The sequence below is a fragment of the Eschrichtius robustus genome, chromosome 6, assembly GCF_028021215.1.
Source record: "Eschrichtius robustus isolate mEscRob2 chromosome 6, mEscRob2.pri, whole genome shotgun sequence".
In the NCBI taxonomy this organism is placed as follows: Eukaryota; Metazoa; Chordata; class Mammalia; order Artiodactyla; family Eschrichtiidae; genus Eschrichtius; species Eschrichtius robustus.
Window position 1 is genome coordinate 64,010,782 of NC_090829.1, and position 26,284 is coordinate 64,037,065.

The window sequence follows — 26,284 nt, forward strand, 5'->3', positions numbered from 1 at the left end:
AATTCATTGATGCTTTCCAATAGTTTTCTGATAGCATCTTTAGGATTTTCTATGGATAGTATCATTTCATCTGCAAACAGTGATGGTCCTATTTCTTCTTTTCCAATTTGGATTCTTTTTATTTCTTTTTTCTTCTCTGATTGCTGTGGCTAGGACTTCCAAAACTTGTTGAATAAAAGTGTTGACAGTGGTTATCCTCGCCTTTTTCCTGCTCTTAGAGGGAGCTTTCAGCTTTTCACCATTGAGAGTGATGTTAGCTGTGGGGTTTTCATATATGGTCTTTATTATGTTGAGGTAAGTTCCCGCTATGCCCACTTTCTAGAGAGTTTTTTTTATCGTAAATGGGCATTGAATTTTGTCAAAAGTTTTTTCTGCACCTATTGAGATGATCGTGTGGTTATTTATTTATTTATTTATTTTTAGCTATGTTGGGTCTTCGTTGCTGCGCCGTGGGCTTTCTCTAGTTGTGGTGAGTGAGGGCTACTCTTCGTTGCAGTGCGCTAGCTTCTCATTGTGGTGGCTTCTCTTATTGTGGAGCACGCTAGGTGCATGGGCTTCAGTAGTTGTGGCTCATGGGCTCAGGCTCAGTAGTTGTGGCACATGGGCTTAGCTGCTCCACGGCATGTGGGATCTTCCTGGACCAGGCCTCGAACCCATGTCCTCTGCCTTGGCAGGCGGATTCTTAACCACTGCACCACTAGGGAAGTCCCGATCATATGGTTTTTATTCTTCAGTTTGTTAATGTGGTGTATCACATTGATTAATTTGTGGATACTGAAGAATCCTTGCATCCCTGGGATAAATCCCACTTGATCATAGTGTATGATCCTTTTAATGTCTTGTTGGATTCAATTTGCTAGTATTTTCTTGAGTATTTTTGCATCTATGTTCATCAGTGGTATTGGCCTGTAATTTTCTTTTTTTGTGGTATTTTTGTCTGGTTTTGGTATCAGGGTGATGGGGGCCTCATAGAATGAGCTTGGGAGTGTTCCTTCCTCTGCAATATTTTGGAAGGGTTTCAGAAGGATAGGTGTTAATTCTTCTCTAAATGTTTGATGCAATTCACCTGTGAAGCCACTGGGACCTGGACTTCAGTTTGTTGGAAGTTTTTTAATCACTGTTTCAATTTCAGCACTTGTGATTTGTCTGTTCATATTATCTATTTCTTCCTGGTTCAGTCTTGGATGGTTGTATCTTCCTAAGAATTTGTCCATTTCTTCTGGGTTATACATTTTATTGGCATATAGTTGTTCATAATAGTCTCTTATGGTTCTTTGCATTTCACTGGTGTCAGTTTTAGCTTATTTTTCATTATGTTGTTAACTCCTTCTTGTGTATTTTAAATTTCAGTTATTGTATTCTTCAGCTTTGATAATTCTCTTTTATATTTTCTATTCCTTTCTTGCAGTTATCACTGTGTTCATCTATTATTTTCCCATGTTCAGTTAGCATTTTATTACTAATGCTTTGAACTCTTTTCAAGTAAATTATTTATCACTTTTTTTATTTGTTTCCCACCCCCTTAATGAATTTACCTTTTTCTTTCATCTGAAACGTACTCCTCTCTTTTTATATCTTGTTTGACATTGTCTGTTTTTCTGTGTGAGATTATGTGAAACAGTTCCATATCCCAGTCTTGAAGGCATGTCCATATGTGGGAGCATCCCTGTGAAGTCTGCTTGTCCCCAGTGGCACTGGTGGAAGAGCTAACTTTAAAGTGAGCATAGGCTGCATCTTCCTCTGTTGTGTGCTACAAGGCAGTGTATTGCTGGCATGTAGGGCTAGAGTCACTGCCCTGTTAGGGGTGGTGCCAAGGCCTAAGGGTCTGGAGCAGGATCTTTGAGAGAGTTGGGCTTCTTCCCAGTGTTATGGTGATGTTCGCCACGGTTGGGGATATGGCTGGGACCTAAGGGCTTGGGGCTGCACTTCTAAACTTGTTCCACTTCTTCCCTGGTATGCACACATTGGGTAGAGGCAGGGTCAGGGCCAGAGCAGTAGGAACCACACTAGTAAGCTGGTTCCACTTCTACCTTTGTGCAGTTGCACCGGCAGTGGCAGTCTCCACCCTAGCTGGAGGCAGGACGAGGGCCTGAGTTGATTCCACTCCTTCCCTAGTGCTTGCACGTATTTGTGTGCAGACAGTGACAGTCTCTGATGTGGCTGGAGGAAGGGTTATAGTCCAAGCAGCCTCTGCTCCCTCCCAAGTACAGGCATGCGTGCTAGTACCTGCAGTGGCTCTCTCTGCTCTGGCTAGATGTAGGGCCATGGTGTGAGGTGGCTCCACTCCCTCCATGTTTACTCAGGCTCGTTAGAAATGAAATTTCTAAAAGGAAATTTTTTGAAATGACTTTTTTAAATTGGTTACTGCTAGTGTATGTTATTAATTCTTGTTCATTGTTTTATATCTAGCAACCAGCCTGAATTATTTTTTCGTTCAAATATTTTCTAGATTTTTTTATGACAGTAATTTTTTCTGAGAATAATGGTAGTTTTTTTTCTTTCTTGCCAATCTTATACTTTTTTCATTCCCTCATCAGATAATCTAGGAGCTCTGGGATATTATTGAACAGAGGCAGTGATAGTATGCATTCTCTCCTTGTTCCTGATTTAAAGGGGGATGTGTCTAACATTTTATGTTAAATATGGTGTTTATTGTAGGATTTTGATAGATAATTCTTATTAAATTAAAAAAGTGCCATTACCAGTTTGAGTTAGAGTGTTTTGTATTGTTTTTATTTTTGTGAAAACTGGGTGCTGCATTTTACTAAATACTTTTTCTGCATTTATTGAGATGATCACATGTTTTCCTCCTTTGATCTGTTAACCTATAATATGTTATTTGTGCCTTTCTTTTTTCTTACTCCTAAGAAAGTTTTATTCTATGTTTTTAGTCTTTTCAAAGACTAATTTAGGATTTTCTTTTTAAACCTCACTATTGTTTCTCTGTTGTTTCTTTCCATGACATTCTTTTCTGTACTTATTTTCTTTCTTTTACCTTAGCTTAACTGGCATTTGTTTTTTACTTATTAGAAACTCTTAGTTTATTAATTTTTATTAAGATCCCACAAGCTAATGTATAGAGTTTTCATTGTCATTTTGTTCTAAATATTTTGTGAATAATTACACTTATTAATTTCTGGTGTATATTATTACTATTTATGTATACATGTTACCTTTTGTGCAATGGATATACCTGATTCAGGTGCATAACAACTTTTAAAATAAATAAGTGAAAAAAAAATGAGTGACCTTGGTTCAGTCAGAGTCCCAAATGGGCCACTCTAAGACTAGAAAGTCAAATATTTGCATGTTATACTGTAAAGTAGCATACTACTAGGGTATGAATTCATTATTTATTATCGTGGGGTTTTTTTTCATCCTTAATAGGATCTTCTGACTCCACAAACAAGATTTTTGAACAAAAAAGCTTTATCTTTTCTTCTTTCCTAGATTACCCAGAAGTATCAACTGCATGAAGTCACTGCTTATCTATTAGAAAAGAAAGGAGATATTCATGGTGCCTTCTTAATAATGCTAAAGGTAACGTTTAACTGTATTTGCTTTGTCATGTTTCTGTCTAGCCCTATACCCATTTATCAATCCATCTTTTTTTCATGAGATAAAATTGACATACAACATTGTGTAAGTTTTTGTCAATCCATCTTAATTTCTTATGTTTCAAAGTAAGCTGCAGACAACAGTACATTTTTTTTGTACATTTTATTTCTAAATATTTTTATCATGCATGTCATGATACACCAGTATCCCACATGATACTAATCCCAAGGCTTAGTAGTTGTGGCCTGCGGACTCTAGAGCACAGGCTCAGTAGTTGTGGCGCACGGGCTTAGTTGCTCCATGGCATGTGGGATCCTCCCGGACCAGGGCTTAAACCCGTGTCCCCTGCATTGGCAGGCGGATTCTTAACGACTGCGCCACCCGGGAAGCCCTGTGCTTTCTATATACACAAAAATTCTCTTCTGAATGGCAGAGATCATAACAAGGTTCTTAATAACCTTGTTGTTTCTTGGGGTTTACCTTTAAAATATGATAATTCAGGTATTGGTGGATTAGAAATAAAAAGTGTTCCTTTTACCTCCTAGAGACTACAAAGCAAACTTCAGGAGATAACACGTCAAGATGAAAGTAAGTTCTCGAGTGTAATTTACAATTTCTTTTTCCATGGGCCCCATGTTTTAAAAGATATTAAGTGATAAACTGTATTTATTAAGTAATAATCACATTGATCTGCATGTTACTGTTTATTTGACGTTGATCTCAATTTTGGCTTGTTTTCAAGGGCTCATAATAGGAAGTAATATAAACCACTGTGGTTTTGCAATGCTAATTGTCAGTAGAGGTCATTGGACAGAAAATTAGGTACTCTTCACTGGTATTGATTAATTTTTTAGTTATATTCCTGTACTTATGTTTTGGTTATTATAAATGAGGTACTTAACTAACATCTTAAAAATTACTATACTGTGCTGAACAACAGCAAAGCAGATCTTCTAATCAGTAAGTAATAATTAGTGTTTCTGTATTGAATTTATATAATTTTAGCAGAAAGCAGTAAAACTTGAAACAGTTTAAAATCTTGAATGGCTTTCTCACAGATAGGTATGTAATTCCTATTATATTCCTTGATACTAAAAAAAAGTTATTTATTTTGTAAAAGTGTGGTAAAATAAACATAACATAAAATTCACCATTTTAACCATTTTTAAGTTTACAGTTCATTGGCAATAAGTACATTCACATCATTGTGCAATAATCACCACCATCCATCTCCAGAACCTTTTCAGCATCCCAAACTGAAACTCTGTACCCATTAGACAATTACTCCTAATTCCCTCCTCCCCACTCAGCCCCTGGTAACCACCATTCTATTTTCTGACTTGATGAATTTGAATTTGATTACTCTATGTATCTCATAAGTGGAATCAAACAGTAATTGTCCTTTTGTGTCTAGCTTATTACACTTAGCATAAAGTCTTCAAGATTTATCCATGTTGTAGCACATGCAGAATTTCATTCATTTCTAAGACTGAATAATATTCTGTTTTATGTATATACTACATTTTGTTTTTCCATTCATTTATCAATGGGCACTTGGTTGCTTCCACCTTTTGACTATTGTGAATAATGCTGCTATGAACATGGGTGTAGAAATATCTTTTTGAGTCCCTGCTTTCAGTTCTTCTCGGTGTATACCCAGAAGTGGGATTACTGAGTTAAATGGTAATTCTATTTCTAATTTTTTGAGGGACCACCATACCGTTTTCCGTAATGGCAATATCATTTTACATTCTCACCAGCAATGCACAAGGCTTCCAAATTCTCCACATCTTCACTAACACTTTTATTTTCTGTTTTCTTGGTAGTAGCCATCCTAATGAGTGTGAGGTAGCATCTCATTGTGGTTTTGATTTGCATTTCCCTAATAATTGGTGATGTTGAACATCTTTTCTTAGACTTATTGGCCATTTCTATATCTTCTTTGGAGAAATGTCTATTCATACCCTTTGTCCACTTTTGAATTGGATTATTTGTTTTCCTATTACTTGACATTTTCAAAATATCCCTCCCAAAGTTCAGAGAAACACTTGATAGGTGATTTTTAGATTGTTTTACCTTTTTAACCCACTAACACATTTCTTGGACCCCTTAGCCCACACATTCCCCTAAACACCTTTACCCTAATTCTCCATAGATTATTTGTTTTTGGAACTTCCATAGCAGTTGGTTGACTTTCTATGTTTAGTCCAACTAAACATTTAATTATTGTTTTTGTGCTTTAGTATATGTTCAGTCAATTTGACTGTTAGATTTGTTGCATTTGTGGCATTTTTCAATTTACTGTTATGAGAATAATTTTTATAGACATTACATGAAGGATTGTGGGAAAAGTAAAAAGAATGTTTCCCCCAAATCACTACAGTAATTTGCAGGTGATACGTGTAGTGGAGCCAATTCCTTGAATTCCGATGAAGGTAAATGTCTCAGTAATAGTCTCATAACTGCCATTTACTGTCAGATTCAATCTTGACAGTGTGCTTAGGAGTTTTGAAGGATTTGGTACTTGCACAGCACTGGGCTAGTTTCTGTGGGTGATAACACAGATGGCTAAAACACAGTCCTCGCCCAAAGACCTACAGTCTCTTGAAGGAGACAGATATGTAAGTAAAAACCTCTAGTGCATGTAGAATCAAATACTATAAAAGAGGTACAGTGAGAGTGGCAAAAGGTTGTGGAAAATTGGGGAACTACCTGTAACTGAGATTCTTTTGTGGAAGATGTGACCTTTGAAGTAATCACGATTGGAATGATGAATAGGAATTTGATAGACAAAAGCAAGGAAAGGGTCTTCTGGGCTGAGGAGAACATGAGCATGGAAGTGCCTGGCTAGTTACCTTGGGGAGGAGGAAATAATCTGGTGATATAAGAGCACCGAGGGTGGGAAGATGCACCAGGATGTTTACTGTGTTTACTTAGGATCAGAGGTTTATTGACATTCTCTTTGTAAAAATTAGAAGTCTTTGATAGTTTTTGTGCGTGAGACTCATATGTTTGGACTTGTGCTTAAGGGAACTGTAGTGACAGTATAAAAGGGAATGAGGAAGGCACGATTTGGAAGTCAAAAGTTAATTTAGAGGCTGCTGCAGTAGTGCAAACAGGATGATGAAGGGCTCCACTCGGGTAAAGTAGTGGGTATATGAGAGTGTGGAAGTAGAATTAACAAAATTAACAATTTATTTGAATGTACAGGTGAAAGCATCAAAGATGGTGAAGATTTATAAACTGGTTGACTTAAAGGTCATGGTTCTATTAACTTAGTTTGGAAATGTAGGGGAAGGAGCAGATTTGAAGTAAGAAAAATGGGTTGGGTTTTGCACATATAAAGTTCAAAGTGACTGCAGGATGTCCATGTAGAGATAGATGTCCTAGAGCCTGGTGAAAATTCAACGTGCAGATTATGAAAGGAATAAGGGCTGGAGGTGTATATTTGAAAGTTATTAGCAAGGACATAGGAATTAAAACCAGAAGAGTGGCTGAAATTATTGAAAAAAATGAAAAGAAAAGGGCCTGAGATAGTATCTTGGAGAAATACATACATTTAAGAAATAGAGGAGGAAATGGTAGAGCAAGAAAGATAAAAGATAATCTTTCTATTAACTAATCCACAGACAAATGGTTGGGGATTTTCCATAGCTAAAGCATATTAAAATGCTAAGTATGATGTGCTTTCTATGTCCTAGGAATGTCAGACATTTATATGGAAAACTGTTGCAAAGAACTACCTGCTTTTTATCTACTGGAGTTTGGTATCAGGTCTTTATACGTGATTATATCATAGAAAACTAAAAGTATGCAGAGAAAAAACTGTTTAATTTTTTACAGAAGCTTTGAGATTATCAGTAATATATCCTTGAGTGATGTTAACAGTTTTTCTGAATCTAGATACCAAAGAGGATCCCTCACTGAAGAATGTTGAAGAGACCATGGTGGAGACAATTGCCCTTTGCCAGAGAAATTCACATAATTTGAACCAGCAGCAGAGAGAGGTAGGAGAGTGACTACAGAGGCTTTTAAAAATCTGTTCTGGTCTGAAACTAGGAATTAATTCTATTTCCACTGCCCTCTCAGCTACCTGAGTTCAGTGCTCCCAGGAGTATAAGACTCCTAAAGTTATTATGAGGAGTGCCTGTCTGCTTTGTTCTCACAAAAGGCTTTATATTCTTAGATTTGGCTGTGCTGCAAAATTTAGGTGTGTGAATATACTAGATGTCCTTGTTCTCTCTGGACTGAGTTTTTGTGTATTCCGTGTAGTGGTACTGTGGATGTGTCGTCCATTTATCATCTGTACCGTTCCCCGTGGATAAGGTGAGCGTGAAGCACTGGAGGACAAGCCTCAAGGGATACAGAGAAAGCTGGAAAAGGTCAAGAAGGCTACGGTATAGTAGTTCTCAACCTTGGCCGCACATAAGAGTCACATGGGAAGCTTTGAAAAATCCCAGACTGTACCTGAGATCAATTAAATTAAAGTCTTTGGGGCTGGGCCGCAGTCATCAGTATGTTTTAAGGCTTCCCACATGATTCCACTGTGCAGCCAAGGTTGGAACCACGTCTGTAACAGATTCCAGACTGCAAAAAGGGAGAACGCAGAGCTGAAGGAGATACAGTAGAGCACGTGGGGCGGGTGGGAGTTACAGCAGTGAAGCAGAAACCAAGGGGGCGAGATGCGACTTGACAGCTAAATTGTGCAGTAGTTTTAAGAAGTAAAGTTAGCAGTGTGATATGTATGGCATAACTGCGCCTGCCCCTCCAGGCTCTGGCCTCTGACTTAACGCCACCTGGCCTCCTTCCACTGCCTGGGCTTCTGAAATGGGAAACAGGGTAAATTTTTCATATATAGTTTGCCATACATGTTCCAATGAAAATGATAAACTTGGTATGTTTCTGTTCTTATGAGATGGGTAAATTTCTCCTTTATGTTTTTGTCAAGGGTTTTTTTAAGGTCATAAATTTTGAATACGCTTTAGAATATAAATTGTATATAACAAACACATTTATATAATAGATGTGGTTTTTTTATTTAAAGAACTTTTTTGAGTGAAATGATACATACCCATTATCTTTTAAAATCCCGCAATACAGAAAGTTACACAGAGGGATGTTTAAAAAAATTACCCTGTATCCATCTTATCAGCCAGAAATAACTGTCATTATCATTTGGTGAACATCACTCTAGATATTTTTTATCTACCTAGGCTAACATAATTTTAGAAAAATTGAATCAAATAATGCTTGCTTTAAAAATATAGTATTTAATCTCATTTAGGAAGCTTATGAAAAACTGAGGAAATTCTGAAATTCAAATAAATAGTTCTTCAGTACACTATCTCTTAATAAATCTCCCTGAAGTTGAAAAAATCTAAATAACTGTAATAGATTAGAAGTATCGTTTATAATTACATTTCGGTTTTTATAATATCTATGATGTCCGACCAGTAAGGAAGTTTACGTGAACTCATACACACTTGCTCCAGCCTCCCTTCTCCATCCCTCTGAATTTTAGTTAGTTATGTTATTTTACCTCATTAAGGTTAACAATACATTCTTTTCTGTATCCACAATTCCCATAGTTGTTCAGTCTTTATTTAAATGTATTATGGGCTTTACAACATTCCTTTTGCCATGATTTTTCCATTCCTAAGTTTTAGTTTTCATTTATCTTTTGGCTAACTGTCTGCATTTGGACATGGTTATATTTTGATAGAAAAACACAAAAGGGTAAAACTATTAAAGCTATGTTTATACATAAATATACATAAATATTTTTCAACCCTTCTGTCTCCTCCCTAACATCTATTTGATATTCTTCCTTCTTCTCATGGAAAATTTAAGGAAAAATGACAATTATGTTTTATAAATAGAGCCATTTAGGCTCACATAAGCTGAAATATGTCCAGATTCACATATATTAATGGTAGAATTAGATATAAAATTCATGCCTCCAGAACTCTAGGGATTATTCTGACTGTATTTGAACTCTTATCTCTTAATCAGAGACAGGACTAAGGCTTCCTTTGATGTGGTGAAAGGGTAATTTATTCTGTATTTTTTTGTCAAAAAATATATCTGAGTTGGAATCTGTCTCTTCCTCTCTTAGACACACACACGTGCCTCTCACACCACTCTGTATTCCCCTCCACCCTCCAACAACTGGTTTTTGCTTCTTTTCTGAACAACGTTCATAGCAATAATAAAAACATTGCATGTTAGTTTTTATGTAAATACTATTTTTGTGAAAATGCTGAACTGATTTTATGTAATACCAAACATTAATTTTGGGGGATTTTCATGGTTGTTTCCCTTGTTCCTCTTTGCTTTGTTTTTGGTTTGGAGAGAGTGAGAACAAGAGCTATTGCCACCAACCCTAATCTAACTAGAAAATTTGAAGTATCCAAAAGCCTGATAATGAATTGTCTGTAATATCTCTTTCCAAAAGTTTCTTCAGAAGATTTAATGTCATGGAGTATTTCCTTAAAGTTAGACTGCAGGAAGTCGGGTTGTCAGTCCTTTCCCAGGTAGAATCTATACCTGTCCTACTTTGTATGTCCATCTACCCCAGTGTCCAGTGATTACATATAATAAAGAATATGGCTTTGTTATGCACATAATTCCCTGAAAAAGAAAGCTGTTGATTATGTAACATGAGAAGGTAATTCACGTTCAGCTGTGTTGCTCTCAGGGGTTAGAATTGTCATTATCATGGATTGTTATTTTAGCCTGTGGGTTTTTAGAGTTTATCCAAGTTAACATTTTAAGAACCAGCATTAAAGAGCAAGAGAGACAAAATATTTAAAAGGTGTCTACCATGTATTTCAGGTTAATGTGGAGATTTAATTGAAGAAGAACAATTCCTCTATTTAGGGTATGAACACTTCCCATGGCTATTATCTCTGCAGCCATGCTTTCCCCCAGTCTGCTATTTATAAACCAAGAATAAAGTAACCTTTAAAAAAGGTAATTCTTCTAAAATTTCTCGATTAAATAAGAAAAATTTTAAATCAAATTTCTAAATATAATAAATATAAAAACCAAAAGGTAAAAATGAGGTATACCATATACAGTTAAATTAAAAGACTATAAAAATACATGGAAATAAATGATGTGGTTGTAAAAACAAACTGAAATAGGCAACGAAAACACAAGCTAACTAAAGCCATCCAAGAATAAAATACAAGATTAAAAATTCATGAGTACTAGATAAAATAAATTAAAATTTCAATAAAATAAAGAATTGCCAGTATACAACATAGTTAAAACCAGTATCTTAAAGAACTTGAAGAAATACTGTTAAAAAAAAAAAAAGTACATAAAATCCTGGCCTTAGAAAACCTCAAATGGGGGCAGATAAGGGCTTCCTTGTAGAGCTCTTTGGCGGAAGGTCACCCCGTGGGAAAGTCACCGGACCATTAGCCTGTCCCCTTAACCATGCTTGTCCTGCTCTGTCAATACTGACTTTTTTTTCATGCCTCTTGGATGTTTGCAGGAATAGGTTTCTCCCAAGATACTGGGTGAAATAAGGCCTTTGTAAATCATTACCCAACAGGAAAATATGCTTGAAATTTTAAAATGTATTAGTTTGATTTTTGATGATGAAGATTTTTCCTAAGGCTTAGGAAGAACACATATGATGCACATATGGCAGTGTATAATCATTGGCAAATTACTCAACTTCTCTAAGCTTCAGCATCTTATCTCCAGTAAAGATAATGCTTACTGTATAAGGTTATCATGAGATTGAAACGACAAAATGTATGTAAAGCATTTAATACAGTGCCCTACGTAATAGGAATAAATAAATGTTAGATCTGTTCATTTATGTCATGATGTGGTTGGAAATGTTAATTGAAATAATGTTAACTTCCACTTCTTAGTCTGTGATGACTGAGGAAATAACAAAATAATGCTTGATATAGGAGAAAACTTTGGAGAACTGTATTTATTTATCTTGCTTGACCTAGCTGATGAGAAATGGGGGGAGGGTAGTTGTGGGAGAGTTCTTTATTCCCTTCTGCAGTACATAGGGCTGTTTAGACTGTGTCAGTGAAACATTTAAGAACGTAGCCTGAGGCTCTGCTCTGGCTCCTTTGAACCTACCCTTTTTTGAGACACAGAAGATTTGCAGTTCCAAGGTCTAGACTTACTTAACTTCAGCTTCCTTATTTTCCCAAGGCGCATGGTAAAGATATCTGTTCTGGCTGTGGTCTTTGCTTTTTTACTGTCTTTTCTCTTCCCAGTCAAGTGTTCCATGTTTTCTTTTCCTAATTTTTACCAACAAATGTATGTGAGAAGTACATTTCAACCTGTGAAACACTAAGCTGATGTTAGTTGTTCTTAAAAACAACAGAGTACTTTTGTTTTCCTCTGCCATTATAGGCACTCTGGTTTCCATTACTGGAGGCAATGATGGCACCTCAGAAGCTGTCTAGTTCAGCTGCGCCTCATCTGCACTCTGAAGGTAAGGTCATAGCGTCCACGTATACTGTCCCCCAATTTCTATCTGCTGATGATTGTCATTTTGATACCTTCTCCCAGCATCGTATTTTTATTATTTTCCATAACGAAATCATACTGTAGTGTTGATCTCATTTTTTCATGTTCACTGCTTTCTGTGGCACCAGTTATATCATTTGTCTTGGATAATAGTAGCTTTACAACTTACCAGCAGTTAACTTTAAAATATCAAACTGGCCTTGGTTAGCCAAGTTTCTAGGAAGTTGTATTCCTATGACTTACAGGAAAAACAAAAAGCTCTTATTTTAAACTAACCTTAATATTGACATTTTATTATAACAGCTCTGAAATCTTTGACCATGCAAGTTCTAAACAACATGGCAGCATTTATTGCCCTTCCATCAATCTTGCAAAGAATCTTACAGGTGAGTTGAAAGGGGGAAAATTCAGCGTTGATCAATTTTAACTAATATTTCAGTTATGTATAAATAATAGCAAATTGGGCTAACGTGTAAATGGATCTCAAGCATAATGCAGCTGATTTTTGGCATTAACGAAATATCTAACTTACAACTCTCATCCTTGAATCTTTCCTAGCACTCCAGTGATGTGGGTTTGCCTGGCATACACTTGCAACCTTCAGTTAGGGGGTGCAGGCTTCAGTTCACTGTGACCTTTGGATTCAGATACACAAGCTTCCTTTTGGTGTGCTAACTGGGAGAGAATTACCATTGTTTCCAGCTGATTATACTTTTTAGATCAAAAAGAGAAACGTAAAAATTATGTTAATATAGACATTTCTTAATCTTGTTACTTAGGGTTTCTAACTCATCCTAAAACTTTCTGTCCAAAGCTCATCTCCTACTATAGATTCTAGCTGGCTTTGTGTCCAAAGCCTTTGTAGGAAACATCATTCCAGCCTGTTTTCTTCAGCAAAAAGGCCCGAACCTTTCCAACTTCATCAAAAGGAGAACACTAAAAATATGCTAAGATATATTTTTAGAAAAATCTGTGAACGTTCTTGGGTAAACAGCAGGAATTATCCTTAGAATCCATTTTGTCTTCCCTTACTTTATGCAGGATAGAGACACACCAAAAAGAAAAAAAAAATGTCAAACAGTAATATGATGCCATTGATCTTCATAATTTTCAAATGATTTTTATCCAGTCAAGAATGTCCCTCTCAGCTCTCTTTTAAGACTCTCCAAGCTCTCCTTCCAATCTGGTATGAAGCAGCTGGACCTTTGCTGATAAAGACTACTGCGTCCAGCAGTCTCTCACCACATTGTACGTTATCCTTTAGAATGTATCTTCACACGTATCATTTCATTGATCCTTATCATGAATTGAATAATAATTTAGTACAGACTACTTTTCTTATATCTATTCTAAAATATATTAGTCATAAGGTTTTTAATCATATATAAAGTAATATCTCCATAAGACAGGAATACTTTAATTTACCAGGTAAATTAGAAAAAAATGAAATCCTAAAGCCAAAAGTGTCTTCCCTCTCATTGTACGCATTTAGCTTTATTTTGAGCTTTAAGCACACTTTGATACATAAACTATAATAAATATTAATTGATTTTTTTTTCCTTGGCATAAGCATATGATGTTTTTAAAAAAATGTATTTCAAGACTCATATCCTTGAAGGCTTTTGATATTTGAAAGTCTTAACTTTATTTTTGTGTTATACTAGCATTCACTGTAATTGTGTTCTTATCGTTTTCCACCTTCAGTGGTTGTTAACTCACACTAATAAGGAGAGTATGCTGATTCTTAAATTCCTTATTTGCATGTTGTGATCACTGTAATGATAACTCTACCTTATATTTGTATAGAGATTTTTATTTTTTCAAGTTGCTTTCACAGATAATGCTAATTTAAGCTCATTCCCATTATATCATGTAAGCGCCTTCATTTATTTCAGTCCCTGGTCTTTTGAGGAGTTACTTATTAATTGGTTTATATATTGTATGTTACCCTGTTTGGTTATTATCTGTGTAGATGAAAGAAAGGCACAGTTCTTGCCCTAAAAGGCCTGTTTTAAGGGAGACAAGAAAGTATCTGATATAACTATTCACACGGCTCTAAAGAGCAAGTAATATTGGCTACCTTAAGGATTACCTTCTCTGAACCCCAGGTAGGGTAATTGCTACTTCTGCATCTGTACACTTTTAGTCCACATGATTATAGCAGGAGCAGCCAGGTGAAAGCATGACCCTGCCTCTTGACTCTATCTGATTGACTCAGGGTGGGCAGCTGGCCTAAGAGGGGCCAATCAGTGTCCTTTCCAGGAAATTTTAGAACTGAATTGAAAAGATGAATAGTTTATCTTCAGTTCTCTGGATTATATAAGGTACAAAGTTCAGGAGCTGATAGTGACTACCTTCCCATCATATGAACTGAAATAGTAAAAAGTTAATCTGCAGAGAAAAGAACAATGAAGCAGACACACAAAGAGAATAGACAAGATGCATGGAGAAGAGAGAAGATAACAAGGAGAGGATTCAAGACACTAGGAGAGGAGACAACATGGAGAGAAAATACTGATGGCATCTGAGTCCCTCATTGTAGTTCTTAAGGCTTACCTGTATTCCTTTGCTTGGATCCTTAAACACCCCAGTACCTTTACAGTTATTATCTTTTTTGAATAAGTTAGAATGAGCTAGGTTTCTGAATTTATATATATATATATATATATCTCCAGAGGAGTACCAATAAAAGTATATATATGAAACAGACTGTGGAAAGATTTCCTGGAGGAGATGTCTGAACTGAATTTTACAGAGCCTAAAGGAATCAGGGGTAAAAAACAGATAGGACTATTCTAAGCAGAGTGAACTATATGTACAAAGAATTTGAGGTAAAGCATGTTACATCTGGGGAGTTGCAAGTGTTTAAGTATTCTTGGAACATAGGACAAGAATAAAGGTGAGTCACAGAGCTGAAATTTGAGAGGCAGAGACTCTGTCCTTAATTGCTTTGTAAGCCATGGTAAGGACTTTGGATTTTATTTTAAATTCAGTAAATTCTCATTAAAGGATTTTAACCAGAGGAATGATGGAATGAGGTTTCTTTTTAGAAAGATGGCTCGGCCTGTGTTATATAGGATGAATTGGAAGGGATCAAAACTGAAGGCGTAGAAATACCCAGAATGTAATAGATACCTAAAGTTTGATAAATGAGTTACATAGACTGGATAGGAGAAGACGGACTTGGAAATTACTTAGCTGATAGAATCTACTTAACTTTTTGACCGACTGGATGTAGGGGAACACAAGAAGAACCTAGGTAAACCCCTGATTTCAGTTTCATGTGGCTAACAGTGAACAGTGGGGGAACACAAGACTGGACTTTATAGGAAGAGGTAAGAAGTGGAGAGGAAGATTTGGAAGTCATCAACATAGAAGTGGTAGTTAAATTATTGAAACTAGGTGAACTTTAGCATAAAATGGAGTTCTAGGAAACATTCAAGAATCAGGTTGTTTACCTATTTTTACTTCCCATTAGAACATAAGGACCCTGAGAGATGAAACTATACTTTGGCTAGTACTCTATCACCATCACTTAACCCAGAGGCACCTGGCATATAATAGGTACTCAGACTTTGTTATAAAGCAGAAACTAACACACCATTGTAAAGGAATTATACTCCAATAAAGATGTTTAAAAAAAAACAGTTAAACACAGAGTTAAAAAAAATTGTTTTGGCTATTCTGGGCCTTTTGCATTTCCATATAAATATTAAAATGGTCTTTCAATCTCTATAAAACAACCTGGTGCTATTTTGATGGTTATGTATTGAATTTAGGGAGAACTGAAAGTTTAAAAATCTTGAGTCATCCGATACATGACGACGGTATTCCATTTATTTCTTAATTTATCAATTGTAGTAGGATATTTATACATAAGATGTTCTACATTTATAATTATAATGTCTATGAATAAAGGCCATTTTTATTTAATTCCAATCTATTTCTTTATTTTCTATCTATCGATCTATATATTATCCTTCCATCTATATTTTAATATCTTTTTCTCACCTTATTGCGCTGGTCAGGACCTCTACTATAGTGTTGAATAGTGATGGTGAAGATGGACAAGCCTTACCTTGTTCCTAATCTTGAGAGAATTGTTAATTCTTTCATCAATTGCATATTAGATGCATGTTGAGAAAATTTGCTGTTCTTCCTAGTTTGCTGAGAGTTTTTGTTATGAATGGATGTTGAATTTTGTTGAATGATTTTTCTGCATATATTAAAATGGTCACATTCTCTTTGGTTATTTTGCTAATATAGTACATTATTTTGATTGATTTTTGATAACAAACCATCCTTGCATTTCTGGGATCAACTCCATTTTGCTCTTTTTATATAATGTTGGAGTCAGTTTGCTAATATTTTGTTAGGAACTTTCATGATATGTTCATAAGGGATCTTTGTGGTTTTCTTTCTTTGTTATGTCTCTGCTGGATTTGGTTATAGGACAATGCTGGCTTCATAAAATGAATATGGAAACATTTCAGCTTCCTTTATATTCTCAAAGGATGTGTGTAAAATTGGTATTTTTTATATTAAATTTTTGGTAGAATCATCAAAAAAAATAATAGGTACTCAGTAAATATTTCTAGAGTGAATATAAGTCAAGGATGGAGGAATTCCATTTCTGGCCAAGAGGAGTATCAGAGACTGGGTTTATCCTCTTGCTTACAACAACTAAAAAGTGGACAAAATATATGAAATAGTGGTTTTCAAAGAACTGGATATCAGGCAGTACAGGACAGTAATTCCTTAGAGACAGGAAATAAACAATGTAAGCCCTATGTTTGCCCCAGCTTAATGTCCTGAGAGAGTTTCCAGGCAATAGCAGGAAGGGGGATCCCAAGAAGTTTCCAGCATACTCATTGATTTGAGGAGATGGAGCTGAGAGTCAAGAGACACCAAGGTGACCAGAGTTTTTAGGGCAAGTACGAAGAGAGAGAACTCTGGAGCAATCAGAAGGCCTCCCTCAAGTATAAGTACATGATCTGAGGAAACTACCTAGGCCAGGGAAAGAGTCACCAGAAAGGATTAGAGGGAATAATACCCATATTCACACAGGGCCAACAATAGAGTCTTATTCACCAGTAAGATCAGAAGACCTCATAATTCACAGAACATTGGGTAGAGTACTCAGAAGTACTCAATAGTGGGAAACAGTTAGCCCTGGACTAAACATAGCTCCTGTTATGCCTTTCAGATCTTAAAAGCAAGACCTAAAGGATCAGACTGTTTCCATGTAATTTAACTACATCCCAGAACAGTACTTAAAAATATTTTGAGGAATACAAAAATATCTAGGTTTCAACAGTGTAAAAATTTACAGTATATGTATGACATTGAATTAAAACTTAAAAGGTATGCAAAGAAGTTGGAAAATAAAGCCCAGATATGACATTGGATATTGGAATTAGCAGGCAGGGACACCAAAATAAAAGAAAAGATAGTGAATTTGAAGACATAGCAATACAGACTATCCAAAATGAAACACTTAGAGAAAAGTGAAGCAGGAAAAAAAAACAACAGAGCATCAGTGAGCTGTGGGACAATTTCAAGTGACCCAAAATACATGTACTTGGAGTCCTGAAAATAGAGAGTTGGAGCAGAAAAAAATATTTGAAGAAATACTAGGTGAAAATTTCCAAATTTATTGACAACTGTTAGCACAGATCAGTAACCCCAAACTCAAAAACATGAAGAAAACTACAAGGCACATTATAATTGCTCAAAATAAAAAATTAAGAAAAATCAAAGAGGAAATCAGAAAACACCTCAAGACAAATGCAAATGGAACACAACTTTCCAAAATCTGTGGGATGCAGGAAAAGTAGTCCTAAGAGGGAAATTTATAGCAATACAGGCCTTCCTGAAGAAACAAGAAAAATTCCAAATAAACCTAACCTACCACCTAAAGGAATTAAATAAAGAAGAACAAACAAAGCCCAAAGTCAGCAGGAAGAAAGAAATAATCAAGATCAGAGAGGAAATAACATTGAGATCAAAAAAATAATAGAAAAGATCAGTGAAACCAAGAGCTGGTTTTTGAAAAGATAAACAAAATTGATAAACCATTAGCCAGTCTTACGAGAGAGGATCCAAATAAAATAAGAAATGAAAAAGAAATAACAACTGATACCACAGAGATACACAAAATCATAATACTACAAAGAGTTGTATGCCAACAAATTGGCCAACCTAGAAGAAATGGGCAGACTTCTAGAAACATGCAACCTGCTGAGACTGAATCAGGAAGAAACAATCTGAACAGACTGATCACAAGTAGTGAAATTGAATTTGTAATAAAAAAAAAAATACTCCCAACAAACAGGAGTCCAGGACAGGACAGCATCACAGGGGAATTCTACCAAACACATAAAGAAGAGCTAATACCTATCTTTCTCAAACTATTCCAAAAAATTGAAGAGGAGGGAACACTCTCAAATCCCTTCTATGAGGATACCATTACCCTCATACCAAAACCAGACAAAGACACTACCAAAAAAGAAAGTTACAGGCCAATATCTTTGATGAATATAGACGCAAAAATCCTCAACAAAATATTAGCAAACCAAATCCAACAATGTATAAAAAGGGTCATACACCATGATCAAGTGGGATTTATTCTAGAGATGCAAGGATGGTTCAGTATTTGCGGATCAATCAGTGTTATATACCACATTAACAAAAGGAAGGATAAACGTCACATGATCATCTCAATAGATGCAAAAAAAGCATTTGACAAAATTGAACATCCATTCATGATTAAAAACTCTCATCAGAATTGGCGTAGAGGGACTTTCCTGGTGACGCAGTGCTTAAGAATCCACCTGCCAATGCAGGGGATATGGGTTCGATCCCTGGTCCGGGAAGATCCTACATGCCACGGAGCATCTAAGCTCATGTGCCGTAACTACTGATCCTGCGCTCTAGAGCCCACGAGCCACAGTTACTGAGCCCGCGTGCCACAACTACTGAAGCCCACATGCTCTAGGGCCCACGTGCCACAACTACTGAGCCCGCGTCCTGCAAGTACTGAAGCCCACGTGTCTAGAGCCCGTGCTCCACAACAAGAGAAGCCACCGCAATGAGAAGCTCGCGCACCAAAACAAAGATTAGCCCCCGCTTGCCACAACTAGAGAAAGCCTGCGCACAGCAACGAAGACCCAACGCAGCCAAAAAAAAAAAAAAAAGGTGTAGAGGGAACATATCTCAACATAATAAAAGCCATATATGACAAACTAACAGCTAACATCATACTCACTGGTGAAAAGCTGAAAGCCTTTCCTCTAAAACTGGGGACAAGACAAGGATGCCCACTCTTGCCACTTGTATTTAATATAGTATTGGAAGTCCTAGCCACAGCAGTCAGACAAGAAAAAGAAATGTGGGCTTCCCTGGTGGCGCAGTGGTTGAGAATCTGCCTGCCAATGCAGGGGACACGGGTTCGAGCCCTAGTCTGGGAAGATCCCACATGCCACGGAGCAACTGGGCCCGTGAGCCACAACTACTGAGCCTGCGCGTCTGGAGCCTGTGCTCCGCAACAAGAGAGGCCGTGATGGTGAGAGGCCCGCGCACCGCGATGAAGAGTGGTCCCCACTTGCCACAATTAGAGAAAGCCCTCGCAGAGAAACGAAGACCCAACACAGTCATAAATAAATAAAGAACGTGAATTTCTAAAAAAGGAAAAAGAAATGTCTTTTTAGACATCCAAATTGGAAGGAAAAAAGTAAAACTCACAATTTGCAGATAACATGGTACTATATATATATATAAAGCCCTAAAGTCTCTACCCAAAAAACATTAGAACTAGTAATGAATTCAGTAAAGTTTCAGGATACAAGATTAATATACAGAAATCTTTCACTTTTCTATGCACTAATAGTGACCTATCAGAAAAAGAAAGCCAAAAAAATAATCCCATATAAAATTGCATTCTTAATTTCTCTTTCTGATCTTTCATTGTTAATGTATAGGAATGCAAGAGATTTCTATGTATTAATTTTGTATCCTGTGACTGAGCTAAATTCATTAATTAGCTCTAGTAGTGTTCTGGTGGCATCTTTAGGATTTTCTATATATAGTATCATGTCTTCTGCAAACAGTGACAGTTTTATTTATTCTTTACCATTTTGGATTCCTTTTATTTCTTTTTCTTCTCTGATTGCCGTGGCTAGGACTTCCAAAATTATATTGAATAACAGTGACAAGAGTGAGCACCCTTGTCTTGTCTTGTTCCTGATTTCAGAGGAGATGCTTTCAGTTTTTCACCATTGAGAATAATGTTTGCTGTGGGTTTGTCATATATGGCCTTTATTATGTTGAGTAAGTTCCCTCTATGCCCACTTTCTGGAGAGTTTTTGTCAGAAATGGGTGTTAAATTTTGTCAGAACCTTTCTCTGCATCTCTTGAGATGTTCATATGGTTTTTATTCTTCAATTTGTTAATATGGTGTATCACATTGATTGATTTGCATACACTGAAGAATCCTTGCGTCCCTGGGACAAATCCCACTTGATCATGGTGTATGATCCTTTTAATGTGTTGTTGGATTTGGTTTGCTAGTATTTTGAGGATTTTTGCATCTGTGTTCATCAGTGATATTGGCCTGTAATTTTCTATTTTTGTGATATCTTTGTCTGGTTTTGGTATCAGGGTGATGGTGGCCTCGTAAAATGAGTTTGGGAGTGTTCCTCCCTCTGCAGTTTTTTGGAAAAGTTTGAGAAGGATAGGTGTTAGTTCTTCTCTAAATATTTGGTAGAATTCTCCTGTGAAGCCATCTGGTCCTGGAGTGTTGTTTGTTGAAAGATTTTTAATCACAGTTTCAATTTCATTACTTATGAGTTATCTGTGCATAATTCAAAAAGGCACATGCACAGCAATGTTCATTGCAGCACTATTTACAGTAGTCAGGACATGGAAGCAACCTAAATGTCCAACGACAGATGAATGGATAAAGAAGATGTGACACATATATACAATGGAATATTACTCAGCCATAAAAAGGAACGAAATTGGGTCATTTGTGGAGACATGGATGGACCTAGAGACTGTCATGCAGAGTGAAGTAAGTCAGAAAGAGAAAAACAAATATCGTATATTAATGCATATATGTGGAATCTGAAAAAATTGGTATAGTCGCTCTTATTTACAAAGCAGAAATAGAGACACAGATGTAGAGAACAAACGTATGGATACCAAGGGGGAAAGGAGGAGGTGGGATGAGTTGGGAGATTGGATTGACATATATACACTATTGATACTATGTATAAAATAGATAACTAACGAGAACCTACTGTATAGCACAGGGAACTTCACTCAGTGCTCTGTGGTGACCTAACTGGGAAGGAAATCCAAAAAAGAAGGGATATATGTATATGCATAGCTGATTCACTTTGCTGTACAGTAGAAACTAACACAACATTGTAAAGCAACTATACTCCAATAAAAATTAAAAAATAAATAAATAAAATTACATCAAAAAGAATAAAATATCTAAGAATAAACTTAACCAAGGTGAAAGACCTATACTCTGAAAAATATAAAACATTGATGAAGGAAATTGAAGAGGATAAAAAGAAATGCAAGGATACCCTGTGTTCTTGGATTATAAGAATTAATATTGTTTAAATGTCCATACTACCCAAAGCAACCTACAGATTTAGTGCAGTCCCTGTCAAAATACCTACAACATTTCTAAAAAAATTAATTTTATTTATTTATTTATTGGCTGCACTGGGTCTTCATTGCTGCATGTGGGCTTTCTCTAGTTGCAGCGAGTGGTGGCTACTCTTTGTTGTGCGCAGGCTTCTCACTGCGGTGGCTTCTCTTGTTGCAGAGCACAGGCTCTAGGCACGCGGGCTTCAGTAGTTGTGACACACGAGCTCAGTAGTTGTGGCTCGTGGGCTCTAGAGCACAGGCTCAGTGGTTGTGGCGCACGGGCTTAGTTGCTCCACGGCATGTGGGATCTTCCTGGACCAGGGCTCGAACCCGTTTCCCCTGCGTTGGCAGGCAGATTCCTAACCACTGCACCACCAGGGAAGTCCCACCCACAACGTTTTTCACAGAACTAGAACAAATAATTCTAAAATTTATTTGGAACCACAAAAGACCCCAAATTGCCAAAGCAATCTTGAGAAAAAAGCAAAGCTGGAGGTGTCGTGCTCCCAGACTTCAGACTATACTGCAAAGCTGCAGTAATCAAAACAGTGTGATACTGGCACAAAAACAGATGTATGGATAAGTGGAACAGAATAGAGAATCCAGAAATAAACCCACGCAACTACAGTCAATTAATCCACGACAAAGGAGACAAGAATATACAGTGGAGGAAAGACAGTCTACTCAATAAGTGGTGCTGTGAAACATGGCCAGCTACATGTAAAAGAATGAGATTAAAACATTTCCTCATACCATATACAAAAATAAACTCAAAATGGATTAAAGACATAAATGTAAGACCCGAAACCATAAAACTTCTAGCAGAGAACATAGGTAGAACAGAACACTTTTTGACGTAAATCTGAACAATGTTATTTTGGATCTGTCTCCTAAGGCAAAGAAATAAAAGCAAAAATTAAAAAACGGGACCTAATTAAACTTAAAAGCTTTTCCACAGCAAAGGAAACCATCAACAAAAATAAGTACAGACTTTCTTTTTTTTGACTCTCACCTTCACATAGGCTTGCCCCTCTAGACGTGAGTTCCGTGAAAGCAGGGACCAGGTCTACTTGTTTGCTGCTTTATCTCCACCACCTAGCACAGTGCTTGGAACATAGTATATACTCAGTAAATATTAGTTGGCTCAACCACCTAATGTGTCTGAGTAGTCCTCTGCAGTTTATAAAGCACTTTTGTGTTCTTTATCTCCTTTATCTCTGTGTACATTATGCTGGGGAAGTAGTGGTATCCTTGTGGTTCTCAAGAGGAAAGTGGCCTTCAAATAATTAAATAATTTGCCCAGTTATTAAGTGGGAACATTAACCTAGGTCTTCTAACTCCAAACTTTCGGCCTTCTGTACCTAACACCAACCATAGTGTTTTTCATATCTACCTCACTTTATCAGGTCCCTTGGGGAGAAGATATTTAGATGCTCATTTATTTAGATGCATAATTGCTCAGATATTTACAGTTTTTCCAGAAGAGATATTCACCTGATAAGAGGTTCTCAAAGATCTTCCTGACCTCTAAATATTTATTCAAACTGATACTTGGGACCTGAATTATACAGGTTTCTTTCAGGAACATTAGGTGATAAGTTAATATTTTTGAGGGACCATATTTATGTTATACACATTCTGTCTTCACTGCTGGCTCTTACGGATCTTCGCTCTATGGAGAAAGTAACGTTTGGCTTCTGAGAAGCTACTCATGACTGTTATACGGAGGGAATTAATACAGACAAATGATTTATATGCTAACCTGCTGTGGGCATTATTCATATTTTAAAGTAATGCTTGATTAGTAAAAATTTTAATTTTATAACAAACCGCATACATGATACAATAAGTATCAGAAAGCAATAGGGATATTGCCATTTGCAACAACTTGGATGGACCTAGAGAATATTACACTTAGTGAAGTGAGTCAGACAGAGAAAGACAAATACTGTATGATATCACTCATATGTGAGATTCTAAAAAAATAATACAAATGAATCTACATACAAATCAGAAACAGACTCACAGACATAGAAAACAAGCTTATGGTTACCAAAGGGGAGAGAGGAGGGGAGAGGGACAAATTAGGAGTATGGGATTAACAGATATAAACTACTATATATAAAATGGATAAACAAAATGGATTTACTGTATAGCATGGGAAATTATATTCAATATCTTGTAATAACCTATAATGGAATATAATCAGAAAAAAGTAACTGAATCACTATGCTATGCACCTGAAACTAACACAGTATTTTAAATCAACTATACTTCAATTTAAAAGAAAGAAAACAATGAGGAAAAAAGTGCTCATCACATGTTTTTATAATGTGCTTTTTAAAAAACAAGTTTATTTGAAGTACCTAAATGTGCTCTTCTTTTGTAGTTTACGAACAAGTTAAAGAGAAACCTCAGCAGTTATTTATTGCTGAAGAAGCCAGCTGACATATTTGGAAAATAATTTGAAAAGCTAGTGGATTGTGTACATGCTGTGCCAGAAGCCTTGAGCTCCCTTTTGCGTTGTATAATTTATATGTTATCCCAGCATGAGGTTATTTTCATGATTTTGCTTTTAAAGTATGCATATTAAAGTGAAATGTACTGATATAAATATAGACATGACCTATAAAGATTTCTTCCTTTTCCCAGAATTTAACATTTTCAAGACCTCTTTATTCCCCAAACCACCCTGTTATAAACAAGTGACAGAAGTTTTCTGTGCTAGAGCTATGTTAATGTGTATTGTGTATGTGTGGACGTGTTAGAATAGCTATTACAACGTTTTTATAATAAAGTATTACACTCTCCATTGATACTTTCAGAAGTAAATGTATTTACTACGAGCTTGACCAAAAGCATAATTGAGTGTAAGTTCAGAAGCATTAACATGGTTCTATTTTTATGCAAAGAAAATTTAAAGATTATCTTGTGAGTATATGGCCTGAGTTGTTCTGGTAGAGTTAGTCTGAGATATCTGTAGTCTTGTCTTTTGCAAATGCTCTGCACATGTTTCACAGGTATCTTTAGCTTAGTGAAACAGATTTCCCCAGTAAACTTAAGTGATCTGTTCAAGCCCAAAGTAAACTTGTTAATTAGTAAACAAATGTGTAGTTATTCTCTACCTTTGGTTTTTTCAGCATAACCTCAGCATCAGGGACCAGGAACCTATGGCAGATAATCTGGTGCTGCTCTTGACCAGCTAAAAGTACTGCAAACTGATCTTATTTAGAAACCGCATCTATCCAGTCTTTAAGAAGCAACATCAGAGCATAGAAGAGAGAAAGAAAGCAAATCCTAAGACTATGTTGTAACAAGTGCAGGAACGCAAATTTCTTCTCACATTTCTGAACCTGTCTCCTAAGTTTTTCTTGCTCCACAGTCTTTTTTTTTTTTTTTTCTGAACATCTGAACTCACAGTTACTGTACCAAGATTTTAATAATCCTTACTCCCTAATAAGTAACCAGAAATGTTACCCATATTTTCCAGCATACATTAGTTTATCATTTAGTTATTCATATTTGTTACTCATCTAGTAAACATTAATTTATTATTTAGTTTATTAGTTTATGTGTCCATCCTTGGGAGACCAGTGTAGTGTTATTTAAAAACATAGTTTCTGAAGTGCCTAGATTCAAATCCCAGCTTATCTGCTTAATAGTGTTGCGTTCTTAGAGAATTTTACCTAACCTTTCTGAGCCTGAATTTCTTCATTTATAAATGTTCTGGAAGGAATTCAGTGATGTGGTATATATAAAATGCTTAGCATTGTACTTGGCGTGTGCTACGCAGTTAATAAATAGCAGCTACTTTTATCATTACTGTATAGTTGGATTCCCCTATTTAGCATGGAAGAGACATTTATGTCATATATAGCCTCACGTTACAGTAAATTAATAGACTTGACATACATATTTATTAGCAAATTTTTATAATTCCCAGCCTAGCCAAAGGTGCAGTAAAATGGGCGCACAAATGTGCTGATGGAGATAAAAATTGCATAATACAACTTTTTGGTAGAGCAATTACGCACTACAGTTGACCTTGAACAACGTGGGAGTTAGGGACACTGACCCCCCTGCTCAGTCGAAAATCCATGTATAACTTTTGACTCCCCCAAAACTTAACTACTAATAGCCTACTGTTGACTGGAAGCTTTACCAGTAACATAAACAGTCGATTAACACATATTTTGTACATTATATGTATTGTTACTGTATTCTTGTAATAAAGTAAGCTAGAGAAAAGAAAATGTTATTTAAAAAATCATAAAGAAGAGAAATACATTTACAGTACTGTACTGTATCAATAGCCTAAGTTTACATCATCTGTTTACAAGATGAATTGTCTGTAGTACCTGCATCAATATTATATGATACAAAACTCCATTGATACTATATGTATTACTAACACTAGACATTAAAAATGAAAAGATAATGTGAAAAAAATTCATATTTACAGGTATGACAATTCATGCATTGTGATAACAAAGAAGCAGCAATGTGATTGCCTTGTGGTAGCCTAGTGTAATCAATACGGTTGCTTCACAGTAGC

The 26,284-nt window shown here is 36.1% G+C and overlaps 1 protein-coding gene across 4 annotated transcripts in view; it reads left to right on the forward strand.

The window, feature by feature from the left end:
- Positions 1-26,284, forward strand: part of VPS8 (VPS8 subunit of CORVET complex) — a 286,912-nt gene that overhangs the window by 172,650 nt on the left and 87,978 nt on the right. For 3 of the 4 annotated variants that reach the window (XM_068546385.1, XM_068546384.1, XM_068546386.1), the window contains exons 37-41: positions 3,451-3,540; positions 4,104-4,146; positions 7,447-7,565; positions 11,950-12,031; positions 12,370-12,452. In XM_068546385.1, coding sequence (XP_068402486.1) covers positions 3,451-3,540; positions 4,104-4,146; positions 7,447-7,565; positions 11,950-12,031; positions 12,370-12,452 — 417 coding nt within the window. The remainder of the gene's footprint in view (positions 1-3,450; positions 3,541-4,103; positions 4,147-7,446; positions 7,566-11,949; positions 12,032-12,369; positions 12,453-26,284) is intronic. The other variant, XM_068546387.1, reaches the window with a different exon arrangement.